The 13,191-nt window shown below is 40.3% G+C and overlaps 2 protein-coding genes across 3 annotated transcripts in view; both read left to right on the forward strand.

The window, feature by feature from the left end:
• cox5b2 (cytochrome c oxidase subunit 5B2) overlaps nucleotides 1–4,358 on the forward strand; it is a 6,255-nt gene extending 1,897 nt beyond the window's left edge. Inside the window, exons 2-4 of the mRNA XM_072677440.1 lie at nucleotides 3,123–3,193; nucleotides 3,309–3,408; nucleotides 4,150–4,358. Coding sequence (XP_072533541.1) covers nucleotides 3,123–3,193; nucleotides 3,309–3,408; nucleotides 4,150–4,262 — 284 coding nt within the window. The 3' untranslated portion in view covers nucleotides 4,263–4,358. The remainder of the gene's footprint in view (nucleotides 1–3,122; nucleotides 3,194–3,308; nucleotides 3,409–4,149) is intronic.
• A 1,323-nt stretch (nucleotides 4,359–5,681) lies between these two features.
• gpatch11 (G patch domain containing 11) lies at nucleotides 5,682–9,986 on the forward strand. Of its 2 annotated transcripts, XM_072676801.1 has the most exons (8): nucleotides 5,682–5,811; nucleotides 6,125–6,351; nucleotides 7,433–7,474; nucleotides 7,554–7,674; nucleotides 9,032–9,122; nucleotides 9,408–9,518; nucleotides 9,607–9,688; nucleotides 9,793–9,986. In XM_072676801.1, exons 1-8 carry the CDS (start codon nucleotides 5,762–5,764, stop codon nucleotides 9,849–9,851), a joined length of 783 nt encoding a protein of 260 aa, XP_072532902.1. In that variant the 5' UTR covers nucleotides 5,682–5,761; the 3' UTR covers nucleotides 9,852–9,986. The 2 variants fall into 2 exon arrangements, with proteins under 2 accessions (XP_072532902.1, XP_072532901.1); XM_072676800.1 differs by lacking the exon at nucleotides 5,682–5,811 and having other exon boundaries at nucleotides 5,838–6,351.
• Nucleotides 9,987–13,191: the final 3,205 nt, after the last annotated feature.

Raw genomic sequence — 13,191 nt, forward strand, 5'->3', positions numbered from 1 at the left:
ATATACATACATCAGATACCAGGTTTATGCACGACAGCAAAGATATATATTACATTATAGTTAAAGATACGGGTCAACCATACATGCTTATGTTGCTAGCAATTAATGGAAGCAAGTACTTACTTTTATTAGATGTTTGCGAAATTAGCATGACTGACCAAACCCTTCCTGGCGATACACTTTGTGGTACTGCGCAGAAATGTGCTGGGTTTCCAGTGTCCTCTTTCTCGATTTCTCTCATGCTTATAGTTATAGTCTATTAGTTAGACCACTGAAGATATTGGTTTCATTCGTAGGTCTCATAAGTACCACACAAAAACCAATGAATAATAAACAAACACAATACATATGATAAACAAGGAAGAAAAAAAAAAGGCTCTGTACCCTAGTGGTATACTAGGGTTCCAAATCCCACCCCCTGTGGACCCCACACTATGCACATGACACATTTTTGCTTTTCCATATCACACCTAACACACCTGATTCAGTTAACTCACTGACTAATGAACAAGCTCCTTATGTGCTGCCTGTTTTACAGTATGGAAAATGTGCATGGGAGGGCATGGGCATGAGTGGCAATCGGATGTCATTGTATGTCATTTGTCAAAGTGCTGAGCATAGAACACTGAGCTGAAAACTGACGTACGTGACTTACGTGGACATGGTGTAGCTTTCTGCTCTGTTCTGACATTAAGCAAAGACAAAGACAAACACTGCAGTGACAAGGGCAGTGGGATCAATCATTATAGTAGCATAGCTGTGATTAATTTATCTGATTTAGAAAAACAGCATGAATCTGACTTATTTATTGAATATGAATCTGACAATATTTATTTGTGAAAGAGGGACATTTGTTTTTATGCACTGCTCACACATTCCCCTTAATATGGATGGGCAGTGGTGGCTCAGCGGTTAGAGCACCAGGCTATCGATAACCCAAGGGTTGTGGGTTCGATTTAAGGCCCTTTACCTTCTCTGCTCCCCGGGCGCTGGAGTTGGCTGCCCACCGCTCTGGGTGTGTGTGTATGTTCGCTACCACAGATGGGTTAAATGCAGAGGACACATTTCTCTGTACAATGACAAATACATGCACCTGTTATTATTATATTATATAAGTATAATAAAGCTGAACTGATGAACAAAAAGAAGCAACGCAGGTTACGGCTGTACATTAGATTTACATAATTTAGTTGTTATGGTACTACTCAGCCATGGGAGAAGAGCTGCACACACAAGGGAAGGTAGGTCACACTGAAGGACAAGAGTATAAGAATACTATGTACAAATGGACGATGCCAGTACCCAATGTTGACCTTTACTCAGCAAGGTTACACTGCACTTTATTAGAAACACCTATGTATAAAGGCAATTATCCCCTCAGCCAATTTTGCAGTTTACATTTTTTATTAATTATTTTGCTAAATAATGAAAAAAGAAAAGGGCCTGGAGCAAGGTTTGGGCACCCTGCATGGTCAGTACTTATTTAACAAGTATCACTGCTTGTAAATGCCTTTTGCTGCCAGCCGAAGTCTTTCATTTCTTGTGGCGGGACATTCTGCCTTGCAAATGTTTCTTGGGTCGTCTTTTATGCACTGCTCTTTTAAAGCCCAGTCAAGATTTTTGATGATGTTTAGGTCGGAGGACTGTGAGGAACATCAGCCTGTGCTTCTTGAGGTAGCCTATTGTGGATTTTGGGGTGTGTTAAGGATCATTATCCTGCTGATGAAGCCATCTTCTTTTTATCTTCTGCTATTTCATACAGGCCGTGTGATGTTTGTTTGCTTCCAGAGTTTGCTGATATTTAACTGAATCCATTCTTCCTTCTACCAGCGAAATGTTCCATGTGTCCCTGGCTGCAACACAACCTCAAAGCATGATTGACCCCCTGTGCTTAACAGTTGGAGAGGTATTTTTTTCTATGTTAACTTCATCAGCCCACAGGACTTGCAAAATAAATCAGGCTTGTTTAGATGTTTTTTTGATGGAAAATTCCTGACGCACACTCCTCCGTGCAGGTCATGTTTGTGCATTGTCTCATTGCACAGTAGGATAAAGCACCGCAATGCAGAGTCTGCTGTATCTTCCTTAAGGTTTTTCTAGCAGTCCTACAGGCAGTTCTCTCAGGAGGTTGTCTTGATCTTCCAGACCTCAGCTCGACCTCTACCGTTCCTGTTACTCCAGTTTCTTACTTACATTACAGACTGAGGGAATGGCTTCCTGAAAACAGTTCAGCGTCCATTTAAGAGGAGCTAGTTGCTGCTTAATGTTGGGACAAGGTTCGAGGAGTATTTAAAGCTTTAAAATCTGCTTCACCTGGCCTTTCCTAACAATGCACATTGCACAAGCTACAGCTCTAACAAGCTAATTAAGTAAAAGTTGGTAAAAGCTAAGAGCTCAACGTTTTGCATGGTGCTTCTTTGCTTGCTAAAAAACACCTATCTTGATTACACTGTTGAAAAGACTTTTTTCTCATGCCTTCTAAAAAAGGTCAGATCATTTTCTCAGCACTTAACTGTTCAAGGTAACAGACGTTTTGACCTGGAGTGCCCAAACCTTTCCAAGCCTCTGCATATACATATGACTTAGCATACAACTTATGCAAAAGTGTGGGCACCCGGTCAAAAGGAACATGCTGTTGATTTTGTAAGTGAAAATAACTGGATTTATCATCACTTATATACATTAAAATGGGACCTGGGGTGCCCAAGCTGTTTCTGTATACTTCTGTAGAACACTGTACAACATCATTAAAGATTAGTGAGCCCATCACTCAGAAGTAGCCACGCAAACCCAAAGTCATTACACTCCTTCCACCGTCCTCTTCTCACTTCAGCCTTTCCATCACTTCAGTAGAGGTTCATTTTGGTCTCATCAGGCCATTAAGTTTGGATCCGGAGCATTTGTGGCCCATCTTACTGCAGCTGGTCTTACCACAAGTGGGTTTTATTTGATTGAAAACAGTTAATTACAAGCTTTTTTACTGAGCTGCTGAATAATAGTCTATTTCAGTTAGAGTCTGATTTTGAAAATGGAAAATTCTAATCATTTGATATGCAGCCAAATCTTTTAATATACATTCAGTAGAAATTGCCATAAAAAGCTTAATTCTTTCTCCCTCCCAGGTATTCCAACAGATGATGAGCAGGCAGCAGGGTTGGAACGGCGGATACTGCAGGCTATGAAGAAGGGCAAAGTAAGAAAATATAATAATTATATTAAAAATAATAGTAATATAAAAATCTAATAATATATTTTCAGGAACTGTGCAGACTTTTAGTCATGTTTGCATCCTTTGATATGTTTAATAGGACCCATACAGCATATTCAAGCCAAAGGAGTATGCTGGAACTAAGGGGGACCCTCACATTGTACCTGGCATCAGTGACAAACGTCTGGTTGGCTGCCTCTGTAAGCTATGTATATGCTAAAAAACAGTAAACCACTAAAGAACACACTATAAACATATGTCTGAGAAAATGAACATTGTCTGAAAAGTTACATAGGGTGTGCTTCAGATCTTTTACCAAAATGAAAGCCAGGGAATGTAATGAATGAGAAATTAGACTGTAGTAAATGACTTTGCTGTTACCCAATGTTTTTTTTAATAACATGTTTCACACCAGTTAATCTATTCTCCAAATAGTAATAAAAATAAATGATAAAAATCAAAGGAGTTGAAAAGGTTTCTTGTAGTGGCAGTATTCGCTGCAAGTGGTACAGAACACAGGTCAAATAGTGGCTTCTATTATGTGTATTCAGTGTCTAATAAGGAGCCATTAGTATGGCGTTTATGATGCTCATGATATTCATTTGGCTAATCAATCACTACAACTCGTTCTTCTAACTGTAAAACAGAATAGTTCTTACTTTGTTTCATTAAAGTATGCTTATTTATTCATTTATTCTGTTATATAGTGTTTTCACAAAAAAACAAAGGTATTTATAAAGGTCAAAAGTGAGTTTTCAAGACAAAGAATTTTGCATAATACTGCACATCATTGTGGATAAGATTGAAAAAACAATCAGACACTTAGAACCAAAGGTACCACCTTAAAATTCATTGTTGCATGATGTTCATGCTCAGCATCCCCATATTAATCGGGCATTGCATTTATACATTTAAATTAATTGTGTTTTTTTTCCTTCAAGGTGAGGAGGATAACACTGCCATTGTCTGGTTCTGGCTCCATGAGGGAAATCCACAACGTTGTCCTTCGTGTGGCTCATACTACAAACTGGTCCATCATGAACTGCCTCACTAAGCTTGATTCAGCAGTTCTGTGCAGCGCGCAGCCTTTAACACACTTCAACACATAGGCCAAACATACATAGCTTAATAAAGTCTTTTCAAATCCCCACAGCAGCTCACTGATGATGTTTCGTACTTAATGGGTGCTGCATTAGTGAAGTCTTTCTTTATATGGTTTCGTTTGAATTGGGATGAGTTTGTGCACTGAAGCTGAAAGTGTGCAGAAATGTGCAGCGTGTGTCAGCATGGCCATGTCTGAAGGAATGTGGAGGGGGGGAAACCCCTCATACGTCCTTTGTAGCATTATTTACAAGATCACCTTTCACACAAACTGCCAGTATCTCTAATTGTTTCCATCAATAAGTGACTGCATGACAAAATTGATGAAGAGCAACTGTTATTCATTAGGATCATTTGCAACATTATTGGTACAGGACCTAGATTATTATAAGAAGTCGGGATTTATAACATACTGCACTATATTACACTTTGCAGTATATATATATATATATATATAATGCAGATGTTAATGATCAGCAAAAAAGAATGGTTGCATTTGGGTGTGTTAAAGGCCATAGTGTGAAGGAAGTAGCTGAATTTGCAGGTGTATTGAAGCGTATGGTCATACGAGTCTACTAGCAGTAGAAATTCACCTCATTCTTGAGCACAAGTGAGTAAAGGCCTCTTGCGTGCCACTCTGCTCTATATGTTGATGGTATGCAGTTCTCTGGGAGTGCTCGTTCAGAAATTGGGGGTCCCTGACCCACTGCTGACACACACACACACACACACACACACACACACACACACACACACACACACACACACACACACACACACACACACACACAGCTTGTCTAGTGGTTGGTGTGGCGCAACAGATAACACCACTACCTGCCAGTGAGCTACCACACCATGTGGGAGACTGGGGTTCGATTCCCAGGCTGGGTGACTATGCTGCACTACACCAATAAGGGTCCTTGGGCAAGACTCCTAACACTACACTGACCCACCTCTGTAATACGAGTAACCTTGTAAGTCACTCTGGATAAGAGCATCTGCTAAATGCCATAAATGTAATGTAATGTCTAGTCTGTGTAGAGAAGTACTGCCAATAGAATAGGACTCTCTGGAGCAGATAAACATAAACCTGTTGGTGCCATGCTGCCTAATATCAGGCTTGGATTAGAGGGGTCTAAAGCCCCTCAGTAGTGCTCCAGCTGGGGAGTAGAAAAATAGTAGAAGTTATTCTGACAAAAGCAGGATATATTATATAATTATATTTTTATCATTTAAATTATATATAATTTATGGACACCTTGTTAAGTTATGCTTACTCCAAATGGCTCTATTGCAATTCCTATTATTAGTAATATATTTGTAATTGCATGCTCTTCATATGACATTCATGGCTAAGTCTTTTATTTTGAAATTTCGCTCTTTGGCAGTCGGCGATCTTTACTAGCTTCAGTGCTGTTTCAAAGCTGCTAGCTAGCTTTATTAATCAGAACAATGGCTGCAGATGAAGACGATTACATGTCTGATGCTTTTCTTAACCAAGTGTAAGTGGTCAATCTGTGGCAGTTTAACCGGTCATTTATTCACGTTATTTGAGGCAGAATGGTCACGACTTAGCTAGTTAGCTAGGTAGCTAGCAAAATGATAAGCTAGCTAGCTAACTAGCTATCCAGCAATGCTCATAGTAAACAGTATTACTCCCAAATAGTGCATTATTGTCCACATATCCAGCAGCTATGATCTAGATCTAGAGAAATGAATGATGTGCAGGCTCTTGTCTAAGCACTGCAGGGCTGCTTGTGCTGATGTAGTGAAAGCAGGCGTGTGGATGACCCTTGTCTTTGAATCCTGTGTCAGACTGGATGTCAGACCTGGCCTGCCGATGATTAAACGTGTGAAGGAGGCTCGAAAAAGAGAGGATCTTCACAAAGAGAAAAACACCCAGAATCAACAGAAAAGCTATAAACAGCAGGAACAGGACAGCAGAGATGCAGCCCTGCAGAGCTCCATAAGCAGTGAAAACAAAGGCTTTGCATTGCTGCAGAAGATGGGCTACAAAGCAGGACAAGGCCTGGGGAAAGCAGGTAACTGTCTAAGTAACTGTCTATACTGTCCAGAGAATGCTTTCTACCAGTTGGAGGATCTGATTGCATTCAGAGACGAGTGTTAGTGAGGTCCGGATGTTAAATGATCACCTCCACAACCCATCCCGAAAGGCCTAGGTAAAAAGGTAAAGGTGCAATGTACAGCGAAATGGGTCCTCCGCATTTAACCCATCTGTGGTAGTGAACACACTGACACACACACACACACACACAGACACTAGTGATCTAGGGGCAGTGAGTACACACACACACATACCCAGAGTGGTGGGCAGCCAACTCCAGCACCCGGGGAGCAGAGAGGGTAAAGGGCCCTGCTCAAGGTGGCCCAACAGTGGCAGCTTGCTGAGCCCGGGAATCGAACCCACAACCCTGTTCGATAACCCGGCGCTCTAACCTCTGAGCCACCACCATCATTACAGAGAACACAGTTCCACTGCTCCACAGCTCAATGCCGGTGGGCTTTTTACTCCTCTAGCCCGCACCTTTTTATGCATTAGGCATGGTGCCAATAGGTTCATGATTGTATGCTCCAGAGAGTCCTATTTTTTTGGCAGTACTTCTCTACATGGACTAGACATGCACATGCACAGTGGGGCAGTGGTGGCTCAGCGGTTAGAGCGCCGGGATATTGATAACAGGGTTGTGGGTTCGATTCCCGGGCTCGGCAAGCTGCCACTGTTGGGCCCTTGAGCAAGCCCCTTTACCCTCTCTGCTCCCCGGGCGCTGGAGTTGGCTGCCCACCGCTCTGGGTGTGTGTGTGTACTCACTGCCCCTAACACGTGTGTGTGTGTGTGTGTGTGTGAGTGTGTGTTCACTACCAGATGGGTTAAATGCGGAGGACACATTTCGCTGTACAGTGTACACTGTACAGTGACAAATACGTGCACCTTTACCTTTTACATCTGTGTCAGCAAAAGGAGACGCTTAAAGGAGCTGAATGCATTCATTAGAAGGAGTGTCCACAAACATTTGGAAATCTAGTGGATGTTGTGAGATCAAAAAAAGCAATCCTACAATAATACAAGCCTTGACATTATTAACAGATGTTCTCATATCGCAGGTGCTGGCCGAGTCGAACCCATTCCACTTAACATTAAAACAGGTAAGTTGTGTAAGTCTCTGTTACAGGTCTGATCTGGAATATATATTGCACTTGAATGGCTTACATGTGCATGTATTAGACAGAGGGGGCATTGGAATGGAGGAGCTCAAGAAAAGGAAAGCAGAAGAGGAAATGGAAAATTACCGGAAAAAGGTGCAAGTAAAACAACAGATGGAGAAAAGAAATCTAGAGGACTTCAGGTAAGCACAGACCTGGTGTTAAATCAACTGATCGGCTCAGTTTATATCAGGGCTTGGGAGACTCGGTGATGTCTTTGATTATGGATATATGTTGATTTGCATAAACACATCATAAAGATGAAAACTGGGCTGTATCCCAAACTGCCCACTACCAAATTAAATATGTGTGTTAGAAATAGTGCACCACCATTGGAAGTGTTCATTAGTGCGTTCATCACTATAGTCAGCAGTAGTATAGAGGTGTGTGGTTTGGGACGCAGGCATGGAGTTCTCCAGTTCTTTCTCTTATTTGATCCATCCAATTTGTTGGATTATTTTGGACAGAGTCCCAACAGTGCAGTGCTTTGTACGCTTCGCAAAGTGTAGATGGCTAATCTTTGTCAGTTTGTCGTAAAACGACAACATAACAGCACCGTGGGTTCTGTCTTCATCTGCTGTTATGGTAAACTTAACATTCTAACTTGAACGTTTTGTCTAATATTTGTTATTGGGCTATTTTTCTGTTTCCCCAGAAAAAAATTCCAAGTTAAGACCATGTTAAGTTTTAAGTCTAGTTAGTAAGTTTTAAGTCTAGTTAGTAAGTTTTAAGTCTATTAATTAAAATGTATTAGTCGTCACAATAATTGCCTATTAAAAAAAATAATTGCTTGAGTGATTAATTGAGAAATTAGTGTTTGGTGACTTTTGGAAATTGAATCTATTAATTATGTGCTCAGAAACAACATAATATCTGTGTTGCTATAATCTTAAAAACTACATATCTGTGTTGCTATAGCTATGAGCCTGGGTATTACTGGATGCCACCATCATGTTATTAACCTACTTGAAAAGCTTTCCAAATTGGTTATTTTGTTTTAAAACCATTTGAACCTGGAAATGGGGTATATCTGATTAGCAAGACCAAAATAAAGATGCTGGTTGAAACAGGTTGATGGACTGTGATGATCCCAGGGTTATGTGCCTTGCTGCTGGACAGTTCAGCCATACATGTTGAGAAAGGAAAAAGAGATGTTCTGTGTCAGTCCAGGGGATCAAACCATCGACCTATTCCAAAGCATATATCTCTAACATGTAGACCACTGCTGCTCCTAGTTCCTTTAATGAACACGGTTCCTAAAGGGCAGTCTAAGTAGCTGGACATAAACCCCATTGAAAATCTGAATAGATTCCACAAGCAGTCTCTGGGTTGGCCATCACCTCAACCACTCAACTCCCTGGTTAGGGTTTGGCTTCAGCAGTGACCATAATAGTAACAGCTTTTATCCAGGATATTTTTGAAATACTATCACTTCAGGATTGTGTCATTTTGTCATGGTTGCTGGACAGTCATTCTAGCACTGGTGTGTTTTCAATACAGAGATCGAAAGAGAACAGAAAGAGAAAAGCAGCAAGCGGAAGGAGACCTGAGAAAGAGCCAGAGGGCCTGTGAACAGCTCGACAGTCAGAAGGTTTGGAAAAAATGTGATGTTTTTGAATCCTTTCTCTCTTTGTGTGTGTGTGTCTGACTGACTGTATATCGGCGCTGTCCAATGAAAAACACATATCTCCAAAATGTTGACTTTACTGAAGAAGGCTTAAGTTTGGAAGTCAAAGTAAAATTGTATTCCTACTAATTTAGATCATTTCGATTGGTCTATTCATCCAGAATTACTTACACAGTGTACAGAACAGGGTTCAAACCATGGAGAAAACTAAAAACGAACAAAAGCGCAGATTCCTTTTTTGTGTTTTAGGGTATAAGTGTACCTAAGGATATCTGGTATTGGCCTGAAGTAATTAATGATGAGGCAGAAGATACCGAAGAGTCCAGCACTGATGGGAGTGATGAAGAGGAGGAGCTGACGGTAAAAACAAAAGAAAAAGTGTTGACGTACATATCGACAGATTGGCAGCCCATCTCCTATTGATAACGATGTTATTTTGCATTTTCAGTCATTAGAAAAGCTGCACTATATCACCTCTTACCTAAGGGGTGTACATTTCTACTGCATATGGTGTGGAACAGCATACAACGGTAAGCAAAAACATTTTTAAAATGTTGCCTTTTTTGTCAATATCTGAAGGTTGTTATAGACAAACATTGCATTCAGGCAAAATGTCATTTTTCTTGCTTTATAGATGAAGAAGATTTAAACTCGAACTGTCCTGGTGATACAGCAGCAGACCATGATGATTAGATTAACAAGCTTAACCTGGCACGCTGCATGTCTTGTCAGTGTATTTTTCTTTTGCTGTCTTTATTTTGATATACAGAACTTTCTGTTCTCCTTGATGTTCAAATAATATTTATTTGTATTAAAACTGAAAATATATTTTGACTGGGATTCTGTGTCTGCTTTGCTTGTGTCCTAATAATAATAACAGCAGGAATATTACCTTTGGTATTATGTTGTCTTTGGTAACATTAAAGTTGTTTGTTTTTTCCTTCTATTTTGCATGTTTGTCACATTTGAAATACTAAATCAGATCATCCAACAAATTTTGATATATGATTATGACAACACGAGTAAACGCACAACTACAGCTTTTTAATGATCATTTCATTTAGTGAAGATTCATTCAAAACCTATGTGAAAAAGTATTTGCCCACTTAGCTACTAAATCAACCAATTTACCAAATATAATTGACAATTGGGATCAATTTCAATTGGGTGCAAATACTTTTTGACAGAACTGTACTTGGCACGCCGTACTTCAGGTTCAGCTCAGACAGGTGGCCTGTTTACCTCATACATTTACATTTACAGCATTTAGCAGACGCTCTTATCCAGAGCGAATTACAAAAGTGCTTCACTGTTGATTCAAAAATCATTAAACCATTAAACCATAAAGCCATTTCGGTGCAAGCACAGTGAGTAACAGCAAGTCCCGTGCCGCTGCTTTCTGGATAAGGATAAGAGAGTTGCAGTAGTCAAGTCTTGAAGTGACGAGAGACCGAACAAGCACCTGAGCGGCCTCTCTAGAGAGGAAGGGTCGAATTCTCCAGATGTTGTACAGGAGAAATCTGCATGACCGACCTCATAGTAGTTTCTGCTTTAGGATCAACAACATTGTAATAAGCTAAGGGTTCAAACCATTGAAAAGCAGCATTATGGTATTGGTGCCGTGCCCACTTCACCAAAGTTGCATAGTGCAGTTTTGGGCGTGCCGCATTTGGAGAATCAACGACAATGATATTCTCCCTATTACAGTCAGCAGAGCATCACAATCATGTTAAAGCTGTTCCATAAGGTAAAATTGCTGCATATCTTTATTTATGAATGATCAGGATTTGACCTGGAGCTGGCCATCGGTAACATGTCATTTTGTGCCTGTCCGTGAGTTGCCAACTCTTCAACGCCAGAATTAATAACCTCTCAAAAGACGTTTAATAGAAGCCTGTCAGCTCAGAGACAGCTTCTACCCTCAAGCAATTAGGCTGCTGAACAGACAATAGCACAGTGCACCTGTCCACAGTCCACAAGCTATCTCACCTGTGTCACCACACCTCCACCCCTTACAAACACACTCTGCATTTACTACTGGAACTGCCACGCACTGCCACACTGCACCCACAAAGACTTCTACCCACTTACACTACACCTGAATTCACACCCATCCAGCGCCTTTAGTAAATCAGATTATATCATACCTGTACATTTAAACAGCTTTAAACCAGTGCAATACTGTAAACAGAGAGTATGTATAATGTGTGTATAGTGTGTGTATAATGTGTGTATAGTATATGTAAATATTCACTATTTCTATTTTGCAAATATGTGTTCTTTTTTGTACTATTGTGAGGAACAATGCACCTAAGTTCTTCACTCACCTTAACACCTGTGTAATGGGACATGACATTAAACATAATTTGACTTGATTTGTATGTCAGTGTAATCTTCAGCATCAGTCGAATAATAGCAAAACATGCTGAAATCAGAAGAGATCACTCTTTTCTGTTGTAGTATGTCAGTGTTATTTATTCTAAACCAGTGCTCATCCAAACACATCTAAGAAGGATCCAGCCCCTGGTCCACCTAGCAGTCATTGTGCTGACCATGAACTCCTCTGCATAGCAAAGTATTCTAGAGTCAAATGTGGGACTATCTATCCAACAGCTAAGGCTTGGCTGACATTGGGTCATGCAACAGGACAATGATCTCAAGCACACCAGCAAACCTACAGCAGAATGGCTGAAAAACAAAATAATCAAGGTGTTGCAATGGCCCAGTCAATCTGGAAAGCTGTGAGAGCTGTGCATGTCTTAACTTTGAACTTAAAAAAGATTCTAAGAACAACTGGTATTCTCCAAAAAACATGTATCTCCTATGTGTATCATAAGAATGCTCAGTTCCTGATCTTAACCTCAGGAAGTAACAGTTTTATGTGTTTTTTGTTTGTGTTTTAATATCACTGTTCTGAACCTGGATGGTCAACAGCTGCTCTGTATCGCTAGTTTGGACGAACTGGTGAACCTGTGAACCTGCGCAAATTGGTGATCCCCACTCTGTTTAAATCTATATAATTTAAAGCCCCCCGGCATTGAGCTGGAACTGCGTTCTCTGGAATGAGGGTGGATTTTGGGGATTTACGGAGAAGGTGAGATGGTGGTCATCAAACATCCTGACCTCACTAATGCTCATAGCAGTGCTCCACAATGTTCAGGATAAATAATAATAATACCCTTGGGGAGGAGCAATTAATGAGCAGGTGTCCCAATACTTTTGTCCATATCGTATAGGTCCACCATGCAGGTGTACAGTTACAGACCGTAGCTCGTGTGGTATAGCACACACACACACACACACACACACACACACACACACACATATATATATATATATATATATGTATATGTGCTATACCACACGAGCTACGGTCTGTAACTGTACACTTGCATGGTGCCTGGACCTACACGATATGGACAAAAGTATTGGGACACCTGCTCATTTACTGCTCTTTATATATATATATATATGTATATATGTGTGTGTGTGTGTGTGTGTGTGTGTGTGTGTGTGTGTGTGTGCTATACCACACGAGCTACGGTCTGTAACTGTACACTTGCATGGTGCCTGGACCTACACGATATGGACAAAAGTATTGGGACACCTGCTCATTTACTGCTCTTTATATATATATATATATATATATATATATATATATATATATATATATATATATGTGTGTGTGTGTGTGTGTGTGTGTGTGCTATTCCACACGAGCTACGGTCTGTAACTGTACACTTGCATGGTGCCTGGACCTACACGATATGGACAAAAGTATTGGGACACCTGCTCATTTACTGCTCCTTATATATCTATATCTATATATATCTATATATATCCTATATCTATATATATATATATATATATATATATATATATATATATATATATATATATATATATATATGTGTGTGTGTGTGTGTGTAAGCTGTAAGCTGCAGCGACTGACCCATCAGCTACCAGTGTTTCGACTACTCGGTGCTGGACCACCTGCCTAACCTAGCCGGCAGAAACTTACGGCTGCGTCCGA

Source organism: Salminus brasiliensis, chromosome 4 (assembly GCF_030463535.1).
Source record: "Salminus brasiliensis chromosome 4, fSalBra1.hap2, whole genome shotgun sequence".
NCBI classification, from domain to species: Eukaryota; Metazoa; Chordata; class Actinopteri; order Characiformes; family Bryconidae; genus Salminus; species Salminus brasiliensis.

Excerpts from the sequence above, each read along its gene's own strand:
- gpatch11 (XM_072676800.1), top strand. The coding sequence starts at position 6,027 with ATGATGTGCAGGCTCTTGTCTAAGCACTGCAGGGCTGCTTGTGCTGAT. Across the intron at positions 6,352-7,432 it reads ACAAGGCCTGGGGAAAGCAG|GTGCTGGCCGAGTCGAACCC; the intron begins GTAACTGTCTAA and ends CTCATATCGCAG. Across the intron at positions 9,123-9,407 it reads AACAGCTCGACAGTCAGAAG|GGTATAAGTGTACCTAAGGA; the intron begins GTTTGGAAAAAA and ends TTTGTGTTTTAG.